This window comes from Plectropomus leopardus, chromosome 6 (genome assembly GCF_026936395.1).
Source record: "Plectropomus leopardus strain MGB_pleo_1.0 chromosome 6, ASM2693639v1, whole genome shotgun sequence".
NCBI lineage: Eukaryota > Metazoa > Chordata > Actinopteri > Perciformes > Serranidae > Plectropomus > Plectropomus leopardus.
Genome location: NC_142181.1, coordinates 38,421,525 through 38,445,416, shown reverse-complemented (window position 1 = coordinate 38,445,416; position 23,892 = coordinate 38,421,525). Strand labels below are relative to the sequence as shown.

Here is a 23,892-nt window from a genome sequence, read left to right as displayed (position 1 = left end):
ACACCAAGCGAAGGAATTCACGGAAAGCAGCTTGCTGTGTGACAAAAAAAAAAGCCTCAGCCCCTAGCAGGTAATACTCAGGGCACAAAAAGCATATCTTAGTACGTTCCTCCTCTTCTAGAAGTGGGCGTGTCTGTTTCCACAGAGTGAAAACAACTTGATCTGCATGCGGAACCTCAGTGGTAAACTTGGTCAGAATGTCGACTAATGGGGAGTATGACTGCATAGTGATCGGGGCCGGGGTTCAGGGCTCCTTTACAGCCTACCAGCTGGCCAAAAAGAAACAGAGGACTCTTCTGCTGGAGCAGGTGTGTCACACATTGAACTTTGTTCCAAAACATTTGTTATTAACGACCGGTAACAGTTAAGAGACTGTGGGACAGGGTGAAGTATTCAGATTGAGTGTGTGCGGCATTAGGTTGATTTACCATGAAAATGCACGAAGTAAATGACAAACTTCTATGTCAGGTTAGGCTATTAGTAACATATTAGTAACATAGTAACATTAGTAACATGTAACATTTCCGACCTGTGAAAGTCAGAGCTGGCTGCTGTGCTGCACTGAGCATCTGGCAGCAGCTGGACTTATTTGGCATTCATATGTTGCCTGGCAGCTATCCTTGCCTCCACTTAACAAGGGTGTTTTTGTTATTTTAATTAAATCTATGTGAAACTGGGTGTATGTAAAGCATTACTGCAATTTAATAAACTAAAATAAACATAAATGTACAAAGCATGATGATACAGTGTGTGGAAGCATACACTACAGTGTACACAGCAATCTTTACCAGAAGCACTGACTTCTTTCGTTACTGATGTGGACAGTCAGATTAACCAGTTTAGGGTGGGGGCCCATTGACTGCCTTGTTTCTCCCACATTCCTAGCCTTGCATATGTGCTAATTATTAACCCTGAAGTCTTTCACAAATATTCAAACCTTTAAATCCTAAGCATATTAGTGCGATTTCTTTGAAAATCATGAGGAAAAAGGCAATGCGCAACTTGAAATGAAATTTTTCACAAATTTTAAGAAATTATGAGATCTAGAATAAAAAATTATAACGGCTAAGGGTAATGTCTAGGGAAAAATAAAAATTGCCAGGGAAAACCATGTGTATAATTATAATAATTACATGATTTAAATTTTGCTACAGAATAATGGTTTTTAAGCACTTTTTCAAAATCTTTCTTTTTTTTTCAAATTTCTTGGAAATTTTAGGTTAATGCTTTTTTTTCATTGCCTTCTTCCCATGTTATTGAAAGAAGTCTGTGCTGTCTAGCCATCCGGAAGTGAATCAAAAGGTTTCGTCCAGCAGCGTAACAAATAGATACCTCCCAATGGTGTATCATACCGCCACAGGTAGAGATGGCAAATTCGACATCCAAGATTAAACTGGTTCGAAACGTTTCGTCACTTCCAGCTTTAGCACGTAGCTCGAGACGGATTTTGAAACGGCACGTGATCGGGACCAAACTGATTTATAATAGAACCATGTACCAAACCCAGACAGAGAGTTTTAAAGGACTGCGGGAAATGCAGGCGTTTGAGGTGTTGTGTTGTGGCAAGGAAGTAGAGGGAGATTTGTGCGAATTGAGCTGAGTTGTTGGTAGATTGATGGATAGAAAGATAGATAGATTGACAGATACATACATATAATATAATAATAGATTATATATGGACGGACGGACGGACAGACGTGCAATAGATGTCGTAAATAACAAATGAAATACAACTGTGGCAGAAAGGAAAGAGAAAGAAAGAGGGGGGAGGGGGAGAGAGGCACAGCAATAGTGGAAACAGACACATGTCAAATTACAATAACAATAGGTGTGAAATTATCAAATGCATTCTGTGATGATATTGTGGGTACTGATAAGAGTCTCAAGCATATATTGATAGGGAGGTGTCCAAAGGCATGATAACGGCATCGGCGCAACAAGGACCAAGACCACGATCAGGGCAAGCGGGGGGTAGTGTGTCAGTGCAGCCACAGCAAGAGCACAACCAAAGGCAGCACCAGCACAGATATCACCACGATCAGGCACAGCCGGGGTTGCGGCCAGGATCCGGGAAAGCTAGGAGACAAGGGAGCAGGAATGCTCCGGTAGGCAGTGAGATTAGCGTAGTGCAGTTCAACAGACCCAAGGTGGTGAGCAGTAAAAAGGATAAGCACTCAGTGAGGATCCTAGAGTCACTGATCAGTAATTACAACTTAAATATGAATTCCAGAGAACAGTAATAGAAAAGAAAGAAAAAGAGAGGAAGCAGAGCCAGAGTGGCAGGTCTGAATGGACCCAAAACCACCCCGCCAGCTCACCTCCCCCTCCTCCCTGTCACACGGACGGAGATTTCAACTGAGCACAAGAAACTTGTGCTCCAGGAATATACACACTTACGAAACTAGGGTCACTAATCAGCTATTATGGCTTAAATATAAAGGTCAGAGAGCAGTGTTAGTCCCACTGCTCTCTGACCCCTACAGAAAGCCCCCCAGCAGGTTAAACCTATGTCAGCCTAACTATGGGCTGGTCCGGGCAACCTGAGCCAGCCCCTTATAAACTCTATCAAAGAGGAAGGTCTTAAGTCTACCCTTAAAAGTGGAAACGGTGTCTGCCTCCCTAACCGAAACTGGAAGATGGTTCCATAAGAGAGGAGCATGGTAGCTGAAGGCTCTGGTTCCTTTCCTGCATTTGGAAACTTTGGGAACTACAAGTAATCCTGCATTTTCAGAGCGCAGTGATCTTGAGGGTTGGTAAGGAACTATGAGCTGTGACAGGTAGGATGGAGCCTGACCATTTAGAGCTTTGTAAGTAAGTAGGAGGATTTTAAATTCAATCCTGGATTTTCCAGGAAGCCAGTGCAGCGAAGCTAAAACAGGAGAAATATGGTCCCATTTGATTCCAGTTAGAACACATGCAGCAGCGTTCTGCACCATTTGGAGAGACCTAAGTCATTTGTTGGGGCAACCGAAAAATAGGGAATTACAGTAATCCAGCCGAGAGGTGACAAATGCATGTACTAATTTTTCAGCATCTGTTTGGGAGAGGATATGTCTAATTTTCACGATGTTACGCAAGTGAAAGAAAGCAGTCCTTGAAGTTTGTTTTATATGGCAAAAGGCAAAAGATAAATCTTGATCAAATAAAACTAAGAGGTTCCTTACAGTTGTGCTAGAGGCCAAGGTATTGCCATCTAGAGAAATTACATTGTTAGAAAGGGAGTTTCTGAGGTGTTTTGGGCCAAGAACAAGTATCGTCAGTATAACAACAAAAATTTATAGTGTGTTTTCTAATAATGTTGCCTAGAGGAAGCATATATAAAGTAAAAAGTTGGTCCAAGCACAGAATCTTGTGGCACTCTGAAGCAGACCTTAGTATGTGCGGAGATTGATCATTGATGTGAACAAATTGGGAACGATCTGATAAGTAAGATCTAAACCAAGTTAGTGCTGTTCCTTTAAGGCCAATTAACTGTTCCATTCTGTGCAGCAAGATTTGATGGTCAGTGGTGTCAAAAGCGGCACTGAGATCTAAAAGGATTAAAACAGAGACCAGACCTGAATCAGAAGCAATCAATAAGTCCTTATTAATTTTTACTAGTGCCGTCTCTGTACTATGATGAAGTCTAAAGCCTGACTGAAAGTCCTTGAATGAACTATTATCTTGGAGAAAGTCACAGAGTTGATGAGCAACCACTCTCTCAAGGATTTTAGAAATAAAGGGGAGATTAGATATCGGTCTATAGTTAGCTAAAATCTCAGGATCAAGAGTGGGCCTCTTAAGAAAAGGTTTAATGACAGCTACTTTAAAGGACTGTGGTACATAGCCCGTTAATAAAGATGCATTGATTATATCTAATAAAGAGTTGTCTAATAAGGGCAAAACTTCCTTAAGTAGCCTAGTTGGGATGGGGTCTAGCAGGCATGTTGATGGCTTAGATGCAGAAATCAGAGTAGAGAGTCGGCGAAGGTCAATGGGGGAGAAACGGTCCAAATAAATTCCAAGCCTTGCCGCCATTTCCAAGCTACCTGAGTCTGGGGTCAGGTCAGTTAAGGGCAAGAGCTGATGGATTCTATCTCGAATAGTTATAATTTTATTATAAGGAATACAAGGCTCTATGGAGCTGTGACTGAGTCAGCCTGGCTACAGTGTTGAAAAGAAATTGTTTTTATTTTCGTCAATTAATGACGAGTAATAGTTTGCTCTGGCATGGCGGAGGGCCTTCTTATACATTTTAAGACTATCCTGCCAGACTAAACGGGACTCTTCCAGGTTGGTTGAACGCCAGTGTCTTTCAAATTTTCGTGATGTTTGTTTCAATTTGTGGATCTGGAGGTTAATCCATGGAGCTAGTTTTCTTTGTTTCATTATTTTCTTCTTGAAGGGTGCAACAGTGTCGAGAGCTGATCACAGTGAGCCAGTAGCATTATCAATGAGACAGTCAATTTGAGAATGACTTAAGTGAGTAGTCGTGTTCTCAGTCACTGTAAGACATGGTAATGATGTCAAAGCAGAATTAGTTTGTTAAATTCAGCCACTGCTGAACTGGATAGACATCTAGAATAGTAACTCTTACTGAGGGGCTTGTAGTCGAGTCATAAAAAATTGAAAGTTATTAAATAATGGTCTGACAGAGCGTGATTCTCTGGGAAGATTAATAAATCTTCAATATTCATGCCGTATGCTAGGACAAGATCTAGGGTGTGGTTGTAGCGATGGGTGGGTTTATGTACACACTGACTGAAGCCAATTGAATCCAAAAGCGTGGAGAGAGCAGAACTAAGGCTTTCATTATTAATATCCATGTGAATGTGTAACGGGTATATTGAGGACCCAGATGCAGTACAGTACACTTCACTGGCAGTTGGTAATAACTTTTATTAAAACCAACACGAATGGAAAACAGGATACAGACTGAGAGTTCGTTCTTCGGGCTGTGAGCCCAAGCAATGTCTCTGGGAATCACACGAAGCAAAGACACGAAGCTTGTACCCACTGTGGCTGGTGACGAGGAAACCCCGTAGCTCCGCGAGCCGACAACACGTGTGTGAGCGCTGTCGGGGATCCAGCGGAGGAGTGGTCGAGGGCAGGCAGGGGTTCGGTTACTGGGAGGTCCGTCCACGGAAACAACAGCACCAACAGGGATCAGGCAGGAGAATCGTCGAAGCAGAGCAGAAAGGTCTTTACCAGGGAATCCGTCATATTTCCGGAATGCCGAAACTGAGCACGTGGTCGGGGACAGAAGGCAGGTAGGTTCACGAGGAGTCAGGCGAGGAGAGCAGGTCGGGGACAGGCAGAGTCGGCAACGAAGGATCTGTTTGGAGAGTGCTGGAAAGACATGCATACTGCAGAGGACGATCTGGCAATGAGTGTGTGAACAGGAGTGTCTTAAATACCGGGGTGATTGGTGATGAGCTGCAGCTGTGGGAGAGCAGGCTGCAGCAGTGGGCGTGGCTAGGAGGTAGAGCAGGTCAGAGGAAGGTGAGTGGAAAGTTACTGGCAGGGAGGGGGAGGAGGAGAATGCAGGAACCATGACAGAATGTTAAAATCCCCTACGATAATTACTTTGTCTGATTTAAGCAGTAAACTTGATATAAGCTCAGAGAATTCAGATAGAAATTCAGAGTATGGGCCGGGGGCACGGTACGCTATAACAATTAGAATTGGCTGTTTTCCAGGATGGGTGAGAAAGACAAAAAAAAAGGCTTTCAAATGAACTATAGTTTAGCTTAGCCTTAGTGTGAATTGCTAAGCTTGAATCAAAAATAGCAGTGACTCCCCCTCCTTGGCCAGTGTCGCACGCAACATGACTATTTATATGACCAGGAGGAGTGGATTCATTCAGGCTAACGTACTCATCAGGACAAAGCCAGGTCTCTGTGAGGCAGAATAAATCAATATGGTTATCCAATTATTATGGAATTTTTTTGTACAACTACCCTTTTATTTATTTTAGATTTAAACAAATGAAGTGGTCAGGGGACAGGCACCGTTTTTATAACATTTACAATATGGGTGTGTGACTGTTCTAGAAGCTCAGAGAAGTGTGTAATACTGCGACTCTGCACCCTGGTCCCAACTGTGGGATGTCATGGCTTTGGGCTTCTAATAAACTCGGCCAGATTCCTAGAGAGGAGAGCAGCTCCATCCAAAGTGGAATGGATGCCATCCCTCCGGATAAGACCAGGTTTACCCCGAAAAGAGTGCCAATTATTAACACACATCAGCCCACATCATTTGCTGGACACCACTTCGACAACCAGCACTTGAGTGATGACATGCGGCTAAACATGTCACATTGGGGAGGGGTCCAGAGGAGATTACGATGTCCAACATCATCTTTGCGTACTCACACACCGACTCTAAATTAATTTTAGTGACCTCCGATTGGCGGGTGTCATTGCCGCCGACGTGAATAATAATCTTACTGTATTTATGCTTAGCCTTGCCAGCAGCTTTAAATTTGACTCGACGTCGCCCGCTCTGGCCCCAGGGATACATTTGACTATGGCTGCTGGTGTCACTAACTTCACGTTGCACTGTACTTATTTTAAGCGTGAAGGGGGGGTGGGAGGTGTACCGTGGGCTTCGGGTGACTGTCTGAGTGAAGCATAGTCAGCCGAAGCCCACGATACACCTCCCACCCCCCGTTCATGTTTAAAATAAGTGCTCCCCGCTCAGCGACACATCCGCTGAGGACACAACCCTGGTCACTGGTAGCTCTGTTTTGCTGAGCGGGGAGCACTTATTCCTTGGTTATTTTCTTGACTTTGTGTGGGTTGTGATATAGTTCGTGTGTCCTTAAACATGACCTCATTTAACTGCTGGTCTGCCAACACTGGTCTAAGTACCACAGTTATAATGATAGAGATACATTTCTTCCAATTCTGCTGTCAAACACAAATCAACTTCATCCTGAAGAGGCATGTATGTGCCTTTAGGCTGTCTGCTCTGGTTCTGAGTGTGTGGTTAGAGCTAAGTGAGCTGAGGAAGAGTGGCAGAGGTTATGTGGGTTTTGGAACGCAAGAGGATCCCCACTGGGGGCATGTGCCAAGCAACGAGTCAGACCAAAGGGGAGAAACGAATACGATCATCAGGGCGACGCTGACATGACTTGGACAAAGAGCTTCTCCTCTACCAAGCCTACTTTTGGCTCATGTCCGGTCACAGGAGAGTGGAGTAGATGAGATATGACTGAGGCTCACTCAGCAACAGGAGATCAGAGACTGCTCTGCACAGTCACAGAGACAGTTAAACCCCTGGCATCCCGGGTCAAGCTGTTGCACTGGATGGACTGACCTTGTGGGAGCCATTTGGACACAAGACTCTGATGCAAAATCAAAAAATGCACTGCAGGAATTGAATGATGCCACCAGCAGCAACATGCCCAAGGAACTGGATAGAATTTTCATAGTAGGTGCTGATTTTAATCAACTCATCCATACACTCCAAAGATGTAGTAGGATCAAGGACAAAAGTAATTTCGTTTTTTAAACTTGGTTTAAAAAATGACTAATAAATCTGCCTCTTACCTTCTATCTTAAACTTCCACTTACTGTTGAATAGACCATTGTAACATACAGTATTTTTTCCCAGAGAAATACCGCAAAAAATGAAAAGTGTGCCAACCAACCCCAGTCTCCCCTACAGCCAATCGTGTTTGTGTGACTTCATAGCAGACTCAAGACCCCGAGCCGATGACACTAACACATCTGGTACCTACACCAGCACCCTCTGGATTAGAAGCGAGCATATGGAAGCACATCTGCCGTGTGTCTCACACTCCATTGGACTCTGTCTCATCCTCTCAAGACACTGAGGGAAATTTCACACCAAAACACTGCAACAGCAGAAGTGTGAGAGTGTTTGGCGGTCTAGTCCTATGGGCTTTCACGGCATTTCATTATGGCATATCAAACAGCTGATCGCCCGACAGACAGACAGAGCAGAGCTTCTCGTCACACCAACGTGTATGAATGAACAAACAACCAAATATTCAGTGGAAAGTGACTTCTTTAGACTTCTACAGACTACTTTGTGTTTGTCTTAGGTCCAGTCATACTTTGGATGAATTGAATTATTTAGAAACACCAGCTTTGTGTCTCATCCAGCCGCTCATGCTGAGCTCTCATTATGACTAGGGGCAGATGTAGTAATTTGGGGGCCTGGGGCCGCAGGCACATTGCCTTATTTTCACCCTTTCTCTAACTGAGAATGTTGGCAGTCTGTTGGCAGGCTGTTGGCAGGCTGTTGGCAGCTATAGAAGAAGTAGGCCTACTCAAAAAAATGTTTCACAAGTAAATGCTAATGATAATAGCACAGAGCAGAAGTTCAAGTCAGTCCTGCAGTTAGGAGAGGTTTGCCTATTATCAGCACAATGTACTTAAATTTACCTGAAGTTTGTTTAAGATGGAGCTTTTAATTTCTATGTAATACTGGATAGTTTAATAAATAATAATGTATCATATGTGGGGAAAAAAGGGGGGGAAACAAAATAATCGTTCATTAATTATAATCAAGGCAAAATGTTCAATTAATTGTGATATTTATTTTAGGTAAAATCACCCAGTTGTAATGCAAGTTGTGTTGTACTAAGCTAAAATATTTTGGGGACACAACAAATATGAGAAACCATATAACACGTTTCCCCCTGAACGAAAAGGACAGCCAGCTGTGCTTGGTGCTGCCAACCAGAGAACCATTGAGTAAACAATAATAAAAGCTTGACTTGACACATCTCCTCCATTTGTTTATTAATAAAAGATAATGGAAGTAAATTCATCTGTTTAGTGTTTTATTTAATTATGGATCATTACAAATACACTGTTTTATAGGGGTGTGAATCTTTCAGTATCTCACCATTCAGAAATCGATTCTCGATTCAAAACGATTTCCGATTCAAAATTGATTCCCGATTCAAAATATAGGAGGTGTAATTTCAGGATCTACTCTGTTTTGCCAGTGGCATATTATGTTATGAAAGCAAAGTGTGTCTAAAATCATGTAGGTCAGTGGTCCCCAACCCCCGGGTACCAATTGATCCACGGACCGGTACCGGTCCGCGGATCAATTGGTACCGGGCCGCACAAGAAATAATTAGTTATTTCCGTTTTATTTATTATCTGAGTCTGAACGATCTTTTATTTTGAAAAATCTTTTATTTTGAAAAATGACCGGATTCTCTCAGTTACATCTCGGTCACTTGAGCGCCAAAATTTAACCCAGCTAGCAAAATGAGTAAGAAACAGACATCTTTGGAAAGTTTCTTTGTGAAGGGGAAAAGGCACAGTGAAGAGAGAGAAGAACAGCCTACGACTTCCAAGACATGTTTCAAACATTAGCGGGGATTTTGGGTGAGACTGAGCCTGCGCCTTCATTCACCAAGCTGGTGCACGATCACCTGTCTTTGCTTTTAAAAGAGTTCGAGCGCTACTTCCCAACCTCAAAGGACCCACGAACTGCCAAGGAATGGATCCGCGACCCATTTGTCAACAAACCAGGTGAATCCAGCATGTCTGTGCAAAAAGAAGATCAACTGCTGGAGATCACAAATGACGGCGGCCTTAAAAGTGTGTTCGAGACAACAACTCTGCTGGTGTTCTGTATTAAAGTCATGGCAGAATACCCCGAGATTGCCACCACAGCACTGAAAACCCTGTTGCCATTTCCGACATCCTATCTGTGTGAAGCGGGGTTTTCTGCAGTGACAGCCTCCAAAACAAAACAACGGAGTAGACTGGACATAAGCAACACACTTCCGGTGTCTTTGTCTCCCATTACCCCCAGATGGGACCGTCTCGTTGCAGAGAAACAAGCTCAGGGCTCCCATTGATTTAGCGTTATGGTGAGTTAAAATTTTCATGCATTTTATATTCGTTTTTATGGTGTATCTGCATCTTATTTTGAAGGCATGTAAATGTTACCATAGCAACCAGAATCAGAGAGCATTAGGGCAGTGGTTGCCAACAGAGGGAGGTGAGGGAGAGGAGAGAGGAGAGGAGGAGAGCTTGTGAGTCTCGGGCACACAAACATGCAGGAGCCATATCTGACGGTTCAAACTGGCAACTTTATTTCAGCTGTTGAAAAATAACATTCATGGAGTGTTTAATAATAATGAAAATGGTGTGTAGGTATATTTAGATTGAGAAAGAAATGTGGAATTGCTGGTTCTTGTCATTTATTTATTTTTCCACTTGTTTTTTTTTTTATTATTATTTATTTATTTAATGGGCAGAGAGGATGTTACCAGAGACTTTGATGTTATACTCATGTTATTTTATAACAATCTTGTTGTCAAGCGCTGACTGGTCCGCAGTTACAAAAAGGTTGGGGACCACTGATCTAAGTTTTATTATGTACACCCTTTTTCGTTGAAGAAAGCTGGGAATCAGAAAGTGAAAAAAAACATTGTAATTATTATAATTTAAAAAAAATGGACACAGTTTTCCAAAAAAAAGTCCCATCGTTTTTTTGCAGTAGTTTGTGTATTCCATTATCTGTGCCATTCTGCAAAGCAGCTCCTCTCTGTGATGATGCAGAGGGCCTGATTCTCCTGTCTGCTCTACCTGCAGTGAACACAGAGTTTACATCCATATGAGGCCCTGCTGCTTGTTAGACTCCCGTGCTTTACCCTTGTCTTATTATTATTACTATAGGGGCTACCAGAGTTTATTCTAATGCACAAGGTGCTACCAATAACACAGAGCGATAGATACAGTAGAATTAGGCCAATCACAGTGCAGTTTGCTCCAGATGATCTGTGGCATGCGTAAGCGGATACAAAGCGTCGGATCGTCTTCCAGTTGGAGGACAAGACCGAAACAAACTTCTGACCTCTCTCCAAAGGAACTATGGGAAACCAATATGGCGTTTAGCATGGGTGCTAATGTACTTTTATCATTAAAATATGGATGGAAGACATCCAATATCTGAACTGTCATTATGTATTTATTGGACAAGGTTCCGTAAAAACACCCAAATTCCCAGGCTGGATTCTGAGGCTTCTAAAAGAGCTACAATACATCAGAGTCATCCCTCTGAACAGCACAGCTGGTAGTTTTCACTGGCAAAAAAAGTAAGGCGATCCGACAAACGGTCTCAAAATTTTCTAAATGATAAAAATTTTAGAGGGTTAAGAATAGACTATCTATAATCGATGTTTAGGATTTTTGAATCGATTCTGAATCGTTAAAAACGAGAATCAAGATTCTTATTTGAATCGATTTTTCCCTCACCCCTACTGTTTTAGTAGTCACACAGTGAGAACAAAATCATGTATAGAAAAAAAACATGCTTAAAAAAATAATAGAATAAAACCACTGATCACAAAAAAAGATGCATCAAGATTATCAAGATGCATTGATAATCATTTTATCATCAAAACGTAGCCATCTGAATCATAATTGAATCGAATCGTGAGGTGACCAGAGAATCCCACCCCTACCAAAGACTGTCACAACGATGTGCCTAATGCCAAACTGCCTCCTTCTTTCAGTTTTGTATGACCATAAGACATATCCTTGACAATAATATTATATGACATTTTTTAAGTACTGTAAATGGTGGATTATTAGGCTATATATCTTATGCTGATGTATGTTATTTCTGGTGTTTAAAAAAAAAAGTGTATTAAAGCAAAGTATTCCGAACCATTCCGAAATCCATGACCCGAAAACCATGGATTTCATGACCCATTCTACCCCTATCAACAACACATTTAGAATGTTCTAAAATCTGCATGACAGCACACCTTCCTGAAAATATTACTCTGCTTTTTCTTAATCTCGGCTCTTGAAGAAATCATACGATTATCGTACCACTTAAGGCAGGGGACAAGGGGCATTTTAGAGCAATATAAATAAACATTAATTTCACTTTGTCAAAGAATACAAAACTCACAAGGAAAAATACAATGCAAATGAAAAGTACCAGCCAACTCACTAATGGTGTAAACTATAAACTAACACAAGGATGACAATAACCAGCATAAACCACCATGTTCTGAACAAACACATTATTAACACTGACAAAAAGTCACATTTGCATATATGAATATAAAACACCAAATTTCACTGCAAACTAAAAACTACTCAATCCAGATCTGGGCATGATGGGAAATATAGGCTATTGGGACCTGTAAGTGCTGTTGTAGAAATGCAGTAGGCATAATTCTTTAGTCAATTCATTGGTTTAGTTAATAAATAAATTATTTATTTATTTATTGAAGGTTAAAAACAGGTTAAAAGGTGTTAAAGTATTATACTGAGCTGATAAATAAGTTACAGGTTAATGAATTTATTGTGTAAAGTTTTTTGTTTTGTGCTGCTAAGTGGCTACGACAGTATTAACTAAAGGACAGAGGAGGAAGTTGTGAACGCACAGCTCACGTTGTTCAAGTGTGACTGTCAAATGTGAAGCCAACGGACCTCTTTTCACGACCAGCAGCCAATGAGGTATTTTTTGTTGTTGTTAATTAGTCTTTCACATTTTCGTTAAGTTTTATTTGCATATGTTTATACAATGCGATGCATTGTATTTTATGACACATACTGTTTGTATGTAATTTATCACAGTTCTCACGGCGTCAAGGAAACGAAGTATGAGAAGACATCAGCTCATTAAAAACGCCCGTTTCAAAGAACCGACCTGTGTCTGTTGTTGTGAAGAGAGCTACAGTGAGAACTCACCTGCTCAGCGCGGGTAGGAGAGACAACCGGACCATACAGCGGGTGACGACGCAATGAGCATCCAGCATTTCAGATGACCAAGCCCATGGCGTATTGTCGGCATAGCAACTCCAAGCAACGGCAATCATAGACTGTGTTGAAGACGCAACCCCACAGGACGAGGCCAGGAAGTGCTCTACCAAAGTCTTAAAGTGGTATGAGAAGTGGCTCAAACCTGGAAGTTGCAGCAAAGGACTCAGGTCTATTTACTGATCATGCTGTGCTAAGCCTACACGTTTGGGATAAATCTTATGTGCAGATGTTCGTAGCTACATGTCATAAGGTCTAAACAGTAATTTAATCATAAGCAAATGAATAAGTTAAGGTTTAAAGGTGAAAGAAACGTTTTGGGTTGAAACTAAGATGTGTGAAATTTTAGGATTTTGAAGGTTAATGGTAAAGAAAAGGCATTTATTATAAGTTAAAATTAAGATCTGTAAAGAATTTTGTATTTCTGGAAGAAAACCAAGTTTAAAGGGTAACATAAGTGAAATTTAAAGAGTCACTAAAAACCTTTATTTCATCAAGATAAGGTGATTTAACATATTTCTTAGCGCATTTGGTCAGCATTTAAAGTTCATATTTGCATATTTGTGTTAAAGTAACACTAGTTTCTCATTTGCTTCAAAACACTGAGGTAATTTTAAGCTTACATAAGTTTGAACACTATGCCTTCATTTTCATGATATATTGAAGTTCACATGTAAAACTTGATCTCCTACACAGTCAGTTAATTACAATCTTATTGGCTACTTGTTGAAGAAAATATCGTAACTGGCATTACACATAGCCTTAATGTAATCCAATTCAAGCTGAATATACGCATTTGGTTATTCAATTCACTTAAAATGTCCGACACAAACACTAAGACCCGGCATGTAAACACTGAACAAACAGCCCAACCCCAAGCCGCTGACATTCAAGCTGCAGAAGAAGGGGAGGAGTTACGAAGAAGTGAAAGAGCTCGAACCCTGACTGAAAAGGGAAAGGAATTTCAAGAGGAAAAGTCGAAGAATGTACAGAATCGTTCATGAAAGATGGAAGTCTCAAGCAAGAATAGGAAAGGAAATATTGACTGATGAGGCCTCTGAGGATGAATTAAAGGAGACCATTGAGAATATGCAATGCACTTGCTCGAGTGTAAAAGCTGCATATGAAGAGTTACGTCGTATACAAATGCCTGAGCCAGACCTGCGACGCAGAGTTGATGCCTGCATAGCACTTTCAGATTTCATGGTTCAAAGGGCAGAAAAGCAACTCAAAGGGCACACAGCAGACGAAGAGGAAGAACCTTGGCCTGATGTTGGATCGATTCTGGACTCAACAGGTTCATTATCAAGGCCACCATCACATCAATCAAAATGTGGCTCTGCTCTCTCAAGCATTCACTTATTCAAGAAAACTGAGGCCGTGGCTGAAGCTGCTCCAGCTCAGGAAGCATTAGCAGTATTGGAGGAACAAGAAAAGGAGGCAACAGAACTACAACAGCTGGAGGCTGAGAACCTAGCCAGACAGCAAGTAATGCAAAGTAAGCACAGAAAGCTCGAGCGCCTTGAAGAACTTAAGAAGTTAAACACTGCAAGAGCTCGAGCAAAGGTCTGTCACCAAGCTGAAGAAAACTCTGATGCAATTGACTTGCTGCATGATGTTGTACAAACTAAAGAACCTCACGACCTCCATCCCTCAAATTCCCAATTCATTCCTCAGTCTCTGCCAGCCACAGCACAAAATCTTGACCCTTCAAGTCCCCCATTCATTTCTCCATCCCTAGCAGCCACAACTCAAATCCTCCATGCTTCAAGTCCCCCATTCATACCCCAGTCTCAATCAGTCACAAACCAAGCTCCCATTTCCCAAGGCTTTCAGTTGGTGCCTCAAGCTCCGCCAACTTCATCATCCATGTGTCAAGTGCAGAACAACTCTGATTTGGTTAATGTGCTAGCAGAAGCTATAAGTGCTAATCGCCTTCCAATACCAGAGCCTGCAATATTTGATGGAGATCCTTTGAAGTTCAAAGACTGGCGACTGTCTTTCAAGACATTGATAGACAGAAAAAATATTCCAAAGAATGAAAAACTGTATTACCTAAGAAAGTACCTAGGCGGTGCTGCAAGGAAAGCTGTTGAAGGATTCTTCCTAGTAGGTACTGAAGCAGCATATGACTCAGCTTGGCAGCTGCTAGAAAAACGCTTTGGAGACCCATTCATTATTGGGAAGTCCTTCAGAGATAAGCTGCATGGATGGCCAAAAATAAGCTCTAAAGATGGATGTGAGCTAAGAGAACTTGCAGACTTCCTCCAGAGCTGCGAAGCTGCAATGCCTCACATTAAGACACTTGAAATTCTCAACGACTGCAATGAGAGTCAAAAAATTCTGATGAAATTGCCCGATTGGTTGGTGTCAAGATGGAATCGTACTGTCATGGAAGTCAGACAAGCCAACGCTGGTTACCCATCATTCAAAGAGTTTGTAAACTTCCTATCAAGGGAAGCAGAGCTTGCTTGTGATCCCGTATCCTCCATACAAGCACTCAAGAGCATACAGGGTGAGAAACTGAAACACACCAAAGGTCAAGCCATTCAAGCAAAGACGTTGTCTACAAATACAACACAGAACAACACCCCATCATGTGTCTTCTGCAAAAGAACAGGTCATGCCCTTGCTAAGTGCAGAAAGTTCATTGAAAAGACAGTTCAAGATCGTGTCAAGTTTGTGCAAGCAGAGAAGCTTTGCTTCGGATGTTTAAAGACAGGTCATCACTCAAGAAAGTGTGATAACAAAGATACATGCGAAAAGTGTCAGAAGAGACACCCAACATGTTTGCACAATGATAACTTCAAAGAACGTCAAAGGTCGACACCTAAGGGAAACGACCACTCAAAGAACGAAACAGACTCCAAAGAAATAGATGCAACAGCAACCACTAATAGAGTCATACAAAAGGGCAGAAGCACGCAAACATCCTCCATAGTTCCAGTCTGGGTTTCATCCACAAAAGAGCCAGATCATGAAGTCCTGGTCTATGCACTCTTAGACACTCAGAGTGACACAACTTTCATCCTAGATGAAGTGGCCCAGGATCTAAACACAAACAAGGAAAATGTCAGTTTGCGGCTATCTACAATGTCAACAAGGTCAACAGTTATCCCATGTCAGAAACTGACAAACCTACAAGTGAGAGGATACAACTTACAGAAGAGGATTTCATTGCCACCACTCTTTACACGAGAGTTCATTCCTGCTGACAGAACGCACATTCCAACCTCAGAGACAGCTCAAAAATGGCCTCATCTGGAAAAACTGGCGGACAAGATACCGCCACCATTGGACTGTGAAGTAGGCCTCTTAATTGGCTATAACTGTCAGCAAGCCCTTCTTCCAAGAGAGATCCTGTCCAGCAAAGAAAATTATCCATATTCTCAGCGAACAGATCTTGGCTGGAGCATTGTGGGTTGCTCAAATCCAGCAACTGACTATGGTGATGCAATAGGAACCAGTCACAGAATCATAGTGCGACAAGTTACCCCTACTGTACAGCCATCAGATGAGCTTAAGACAGAAGTGCACTTTGTGTGTAGAAATCGAGTTAAAGAGATCAATCCAACAGATATAATCAAAGTTCTTGAGTCTGACTTTGTGGATCACATGGCAGATGACAATCCAGTCTCCCAGGAAGACCTTCTCTTCTTGTCAAAGGTGAAGGGGGGAATAAGACAAAAGGAAAACGGCCACTACGAGCTCCCGCTTCCTTTCAAGACAGAAAAACCCAGTCTCCCAGATAATAAACCATGTGCGGTTCACAGGCTTGCCTCATTAGAGCGACGATTCTGGAGAAATGAGGATACTACAAGGATTATGTCCATTTCATGAACGATATAATAGAGAGAGGAGATGCCGAGAAAGTTCCATAGCCTGAACTCAATAACCAGCCAGCATGGTACATACCGCACCACGGAGTCTACCACCCCCACAAACCCGGGAAGATCCGTGTGGTTTTCGATTGTTCAGCACGCTTTCAAGAAACCTCTCTGAATGATCATCTTTTGACAGGACCAGACCTGACTAACACATTAGTGGGTGTGCTGTGTCGATTCAGAAAGGGACCAGTAGCCATAATATGTGATGTTGAAAGGATGTTTCATCAATTTCATGTTACAAAGGAGCATCAAGACTATCTAAGGTTCCTTTGGTGGGACAAAGGTGATATGGACTCCAAACCCTCCGTGTACCGTATGCGTGTACATCTCTTTGGGGCAGCTTCTTCACCAGGCTGCTCCAACTTTGCACTGAAGCATCTGGCAGCACAGGGCCATGGAAAGTTCAGCGAAGAATCCATTAAGTTCATCCAGAGAAGCTTTTACGTCGATGATGGCTTAACAAGCTTAAAGTCACCTGCCGAAGCCATACATCTGGTGAAAGAGTCAAGAGCCTTAGTGTCCAATGATAAGGATGTCACTGCCACAATACCACCAGAAGAACGTGCCCAAACCAAGGATCTAAACATGGCACTGGGGGAGCATATCGAGCGAGCCCTTGGAGTCCAGTGGTGTGTCGAAGCAGATGAATTCCAATTCAGGGTCATCGTCAAGGACAACCCACTGACGAGAAGAGGAGTTCTCTCCACCGTCGCTTCTGTCTACGATCCATTAGGGTTTGTAGCCCCCTTCATCCTAGTTGGCAAACAGATCCTCCAGGAACTATGCGGAGATAAAGTAGGCTGGGATGAAGATCTCCCCGAGCACATTCTTCCAAAGTGGGAGTCATGGCTAAGAGATCTGCCTCAATTGGCAGCCCTAAAGATCCCAAGAAGTTACCTCCCTGCAAGCTTTGATGAGATTACACAGTATGAACTTCACAACTTTTCAGATGCCAGTTGCACTGGATACGGTGCTTGTTCATACCTTCGAGTGATAAGTGAAACAGGACAGATCAGCTGCTCACTTGTCATTGGGAAAGCAAGAGTAGCCCCTACCAAAATAATGACTATCCCAAGACTTGAGCTTTCATCAGCTGTGACTTCTGTCGGATGTTATCCGCAGAGAGCTTGAGATTGAGAACATGCAAGACTATTACTGGACTGACTCAAAGGTGGTTCTTGGCTACGTGAATAACGATGCAAAGAGGTTCCACACGTTTGTGGCCAACTGAATCCTACGCATCAGATCCAGTACAAGCCCCAAACAATGGCAATATGTCAGCTCTGACAACAACCCAGCCGACTCTGCCTCAAGAGGAGTGAGTGCAGCTCAGCTAAAGGACTCCAACTGGCTGAAAGGTCCAGACTTTCTTTGGCAGAAAATTTTTCCATGTGAAGAGGAGATGGTGGGAGCAGTAGAAACCACAGATCCTGAGCTTCGCAAGACCCACGTACACACAGTTAAGACGAAGGAAGTGAATTCAATTGTAAACCGCTTCACCAAGTTCTCTGACTGGTCCAGAGCAGTAAGAGCTGTGGCGAGGCTCAAGAGGTTTGTAAGAGAGTTCAAAGGACTTCAGCCAAAAACCAATGAAGCAACTAACCTTGAAGAAAGAAGAGGAGCGGAACTCTTCATTATTAAGCTAGTGCAAGAAGAAGCTTTTGCTGAAGACATCTGGAGAATCAAGCTCCAAAAGGAAGGCACTTTGAACAAGTACACCAAGCTACATCGCTTAAATCCCTTCTTGGATAGTGACAATGTTCTCAGGGTGGGAGGAAGGCTATCCCAGTCAGCCCTGCACTATGATGTAAAACACCCTGCTATACTTCCCAAGAAATCTCATGTGTCAGCCCTGCTAATCAAACATCATCATGAGTGTGTACATCACCAAGGAAGAGGCATGACCATGAACGAGTTACGAGCGCATGGTATATGGATCATAGGATGTGGAAATGTGGTATCCCCACACATTTACAGGTGTGTAAAGTGTAGGAAATACAGACGAACTACTGAGGTTCAGAAAATGGCAGACCTTCCAGAGGAGAGAACAGAAACATCCCCTCCCTTTACATACTGCGGTATTGACTGTTTTGGTCCCTTTCTCGTAAAAGAAGGAAGAAAGGAATTAAAACGATATGGATTGCTGTTTACATGCTTATGCTGTAGAGCAGTGCATATAGAAACACTGGACGACTTGACAACAGATGCGTTCATGAATGTGCTTCGAACGTTCATAGCCATCAGAGGACCTGTCCGCCAACTGAGATGCGATCAGGGAACAAATTTCATGGGAGCAAGGAGAGAGTTTGTTGAGTTGCTCAAGGGAATGGATCAGGAACGGCAAGGAGCAATGGGTTGTGAATTTGTGATGAACGTCCCTTCTGCGAGTCATATGGGTGGAGTATGGGAACGTCAGATCCGAACAATTCGCAGCATCTTGACTGTCATGCTCAACAAGTCTGCAAGCAGGCCTGATACCACAACCCTAAGAACATTTCTCTGTGAAACAATGGCTATAATCAACAGCAGGCCCTTAAGTGTTGAACATCTCCACAATCCTACTGGCCCAGAGCCTCTCACCCCTAACCATATCTTAACCATGAAATCATTGATCATACTGCCCCCTCCTGGCCAGTTTTGCAAGGAAGATCTCTATCTGAATAAAAGGTGGAGAAGTGTGCAGTTCCTAGCCAATGAATTCTGGCAAAGATGGAAACGTGAATATCTGCTAAACCTCCAACAGTGGCAAAAATGGCAAAGACCCTCAAGAAACTCACAAGTGGATGACATTGTCACTGTACAAGATGACAAATTACCAAGAAGTGAGTGGAAACTTGCCAGAGTTGTGGAAACCTACCCCAGTCCAGATGGCATGGTGCGAAAACTGAAACTACTGATCACTGACACTACATTTGATAAAGGCAAACCACATACCAGATCAGTACACATTGAGAGACCTATTCACAAAGTGGTCACACTACTTGAAGCTAACTAAGTCATGTACATGAAATCACATTCATGCACATCCTAAGTATTTCATTCATTCCTAGTTTTGTTTACAAGAAAATCACACATTACAGGTTAAGAAGTGATTTTGGTGGGAGTGTAAGTGCTGTTGTAGAAATGCAGTAGGCATAATTCTTTAGTCAATTCATTGGTTTAGTTAATAAATAAATTATTTATTTATTTATTGAAGATTAAAAACAGGTTAAAAGGTGTTAAAGTATTATACTGAGCTGATAAATATATTACAGGTTAATGAATTTATTGTGTATGTTTTTGTTGTTCCCATGGCGGAACTAAAGTTTTTTGTTTTGTGCTGCTAAGTGGCTACGACAATATTAACTAAAGGACAGAGGAGGAAGTTGTGAACGCACAGCTCACGTTTAAGAGTGACTGTCAAATGTGAAGCCAACGGACCTCTTTTCACGACCAGCAGCCAATGAGGTATTTTTTGTTGTTGTTAATTATTTCACGTTTTCGTTAACTTTTATTTGCATATGTTTATACAACGCGATGCATTGTATTTTATGACACATACTGTTTGTATGTAATTTATCACAGTTCTCACGGTGTCAAGGAAACGAAGTATGAGAAGACATCAGCTCATTAAAAACGCCCGTTTCAAAGAACCAACCTGTGTCTGTTGTTGTGAAGAGAGCTACAGGACCGTTGTAATGCCATCAAGAAGAAGAATGAAGCCGAATATTTTGTTAGATAAAAACATGTTGTGAATTTTGGAAATAATTATGCTTCTATTCTTTTTTTAATTAATTTTGACTTTTGGACTTAACTGTGCTCTTGAGTAACTGGAAATGTTTGTCACCCCCTGGCATCCTCCATTAGCTGTGCCGTGACACGGAGCTACTAGCTTAAAAATACAGATAAAGTCTGCGGATGTAGTAATTAATCTGTATGTGGAAGCAGATATCTTAATCTTAACAAGACTGAACAAGCTAAACATTTCTGTGTTTATATCTGGTGTATTTATTTAGTCTGGGATACCCCAGGATCTCTAGAAAGCAGAAGCACAAATTTGCCAGCGGACTCAGAAGTGCATAGAAAATACATCTGCAGGTCATTAATGAGGTTCTACTTGCTTCTACTAATGAGGACCTACTTGCTGGAGTAGAAAACAAGGTTTCATTTCATATGTGATTCTACTGATGTGACTGGCTGTTTTCCAGTAAATAGTCAAACTCTGTGTATTCCCATGGAAACAGAGATAACAGTCGCAAAAAGCTTTTTGTTTTGAGAGCTAATTGCCCCACAACATGAATACATTTTGATTATACGTTTTTATTATGTTGGTGATAGCTGTATAATTGCAATATTTCATGAGAGGGTGTGCTTTAACTTAATCTGAGCACTAAAGTGATGCTTGCAGACCTAACTGTATCATTGTCGTGCTCAAGTGATGTTAAAGCACACCCTCGTGTACTGTTGCTTAATTTAACAACTGCATTAACCTTTCCATAACTTTCCATACATTTTCAGAGTATTGCCAAATATTTTTCAGAGGTGTTGTGCAAAGGGTCTGATGTGATTGGATTACTGGTTGAGGGACTGGGCAGTGATGCTGAAGGAGTTTAGGAAGCAGAACACTATGATCCCTGTTTTATTTTTATTTAATTGTAGAAACGTATGAGGCGTCCATCTTTTTATCATTCAGACATTTAGCAAGGACAGTTGGTGCAGTCTGGTCATTGGGTTGGAGTAGAAGGTACAGCTGTGTGTCATCGACCATGCAGTTTAATGAGATGTGGTTCTGAATAAATTTTCCTAGTAAAAGAAATTAATGGAAAATAAAAGAGAACCAAGCACTGAGCCTAGAGGGACTCCACATAAGAGCTATGTGAGGATAGAGGAAGAAGGGTTCAAAATTACAGAGAAGGCCCTATCAGTGATATAAAATTGAAGCCAGTTAAGAACTGTACCACAGACTCCAACCAATGACGCCAGTGATCAATAAGTATTGCCTGGTCCTCTGTGTCAAAGACAGCGCTGAGTTTCAAAAGAACCAAAACTAAGGAGTCATCACCAGCGGCTGTACAAGGAGATGATTGGTTACACTCAGCACTGCATAATCTGTGATGTGTTGTGCCTGAAAACCTGACTGAAACTTCTAAAAAATGTTACTGCTGTTAAGAAATGAAAGCATCTGTTGAGGGACCACTTTCTCCAATACTTTACACAGAAATGTCAGCTTTGAAATTGGTCTTAAGATTTTTGGTGTTACTGGCTCAATACCCTTTTTTCTTTTAGAAAGGTTAGACCACAGCATGTCTGAGCCCAGATGGGACATTCCCAGTAAGAAGTAAGCTGTTAATAATACTGAGAAATACTCAAACTAGTTTCCCCCAAAAACCTTTTTTAGAATCTTGGTTGGAACACAATAAAGGTAGTTGGTAGTGGGCTTCATGCTGGAAATGATTTTTATCAAGTATTGGATGACACACAGGCACCTCAGACCTCTTTTACCTAGGGAAGTTTGCTTCTCTGAAATGTACATCAAGCTAAATTAAGTGAAAATAGATTTAAAAATTGTATTTACTGATGCATTTAAGTTGTTATTGACTTTGCTTTTATGTATTCAACCAACAAGATCATCTTGTCTGTTTCTGTCACTTGTACTCTATAGTCTGAGGCAGGAGAAAAAATGCTGTTGTTTTCCTTATGCTAAAACAAACAAGAAACAAAATAAAAAATGGAAACCATCTTGAGATGGGACTACTCCAGTTATGATAAGGTAATACACAACTTTAAGTGAATATGGGCAAGGGGTATAAAGTGGAGTGCAACGGTTTACCCCTCTTATTCAGGCCCCCTTGCTCAGACCCACACCCATAACTTGTAAATTTTTTCAGACTGCATCTTGCATGGTTATAATACTATGGTGGTAACAAAATCTGTCGACATATGAACACCTGGCAGACTACTGAAAACTGATTCTGTGGTTGTTCCCACTACAATAGGTGTCTCCAGGACCTAATACCATTATGATGACATATAGCCACAGACACAAACACAAACTCACAAGGTGAAAACAATACCAGCCGTCTTAATATTGTCTTACTGAAAATACAGCAACAAATTATCTTTATATTTTTTTAAAATCACTTTATCAGTAAGCTACAAAAGTTAAAAGTTTTCTGTTTAAAGAATCAAACAAAAAAAAAACAGATGCTGACTAAAGGTTGTGAGAGAAAAAGCCCATTCACATGGGCTGTACCTTTAGAGAGAGACAACTTGTTACATAGTGCCGCTTTGGTAGTGCTAATGACATGAGCTTGCAACGCTAAAAGCTACATTTCGCATCAACATGAAACAGCGCTGGATGGCCTCAGGTGAGAACGCCAATGCACAGATTGATCAAGGTGTTATTATATGCTAGCATTTGGCCACTCGGTCGCTTGAGAATGTGACCAGACAGAACCTGTTGCATCAGAATGAAAAGCAAGGGCACCTATAGGGTGGATGGGAGGGGCAGTGGATGGGTCCAACAAACCCTGGTCTTTTGTGCTGAAATGTGTTCGCTTCCCATCTGAATGTGATGGGGTGTTTCTACACTTTGCCATGTGCCACTTTCCCATAATCCTAACCATCTGTGCCAGTATGAGCATTTGTTGATATCCCATTGTCGGTTGCCATGTGCTGTTGTTGCTGAAACATAACAACATGCAGCGTAATCTCAGCATGGGCTGTGATGTGTTGACATCACAGTAGTGGCATCTCAGAACATGAAGAGCAGATGCAGAGAGATACCTTGAGCTTAATATTTAGTTGCAGTAGTCCACTGCAAAACAGCAACACATGACGACTTGTGATGGAAACGTAGAGGAAGATGCTCTTTTCCTGGAACACTTCCAGTGGACTTTATAAATATGATTTAATAATAAGCAATACAACTTATTTGCATCCTGTGATGGCTGTGATGGCTGTGAAGGCTGATGCAACAGAAAATTAATGGCCATGGTTTTGGAATCACATGTTGTTGCTAATATATTTAGGTGTCCACATACTTTTGGACATCTGGTTTATGTTGTTCCTAATTTAAAGTTATTTAATTTAAACCAAGTTATGTTGTGTTTATATGTTCAGTTTGTCCTGCCCCACACCCGAGGAAGCTCCCATGGCCAGACCCGCATCATTCGCAAGGCCTATGAGCAGGACTTCTACACCCACATGATGGAGGAGTGCTACCAGCTGTGGGCCCAGCTAGAGAGGGAGGCAGGTGTCAAACTGTACAG

General features: G+C 41.8%; 2 protein-coding genes across 2 annotated transcripts in view; both read left to right on the top strand.

Annotated features, from left to right (window-relative positions):
- Positions 1-150: 150 nt before the first annotated feature.
- The window catches only part of pipox (pipecolic acid oxidase), a 69,788-nt gene continuing 46,046 nt past the window's right edge, over positions 151-23,892 (top strand). Inside the window, exons 1-2 of the mRNA XM_042486378.2 lie at positions 151-308; positions 23,744-23,892. Of these exons, the coding sequence (XP_042342312.1) occupies positions 198-308; positions 23,744-23,892 (260 nt within the window). The 5' untranslated portion in view covers positions 151-197. The remainder of the gene's footprint in view (positions 309-23,743) is intronic.
- Positions 6,662-22,365, top strand: LOC148189464 (uncharacterized). The gene is made up of 2 exons (XM_088079414.1): positions 6,662-20,089; positions 20,207-22,365. The coding sequence occupies exon 1, from the start codon at positions 13,740-13,742 to the stop codon at positions 16,593-16,595; it is 2,856 nt and encodes a 951-aa protein (XP_087935540.1). The 5' UTR covers positions 6,662-13,739; the 3' UTR covers positions 16,596-20,089; positions 20,207-22,365.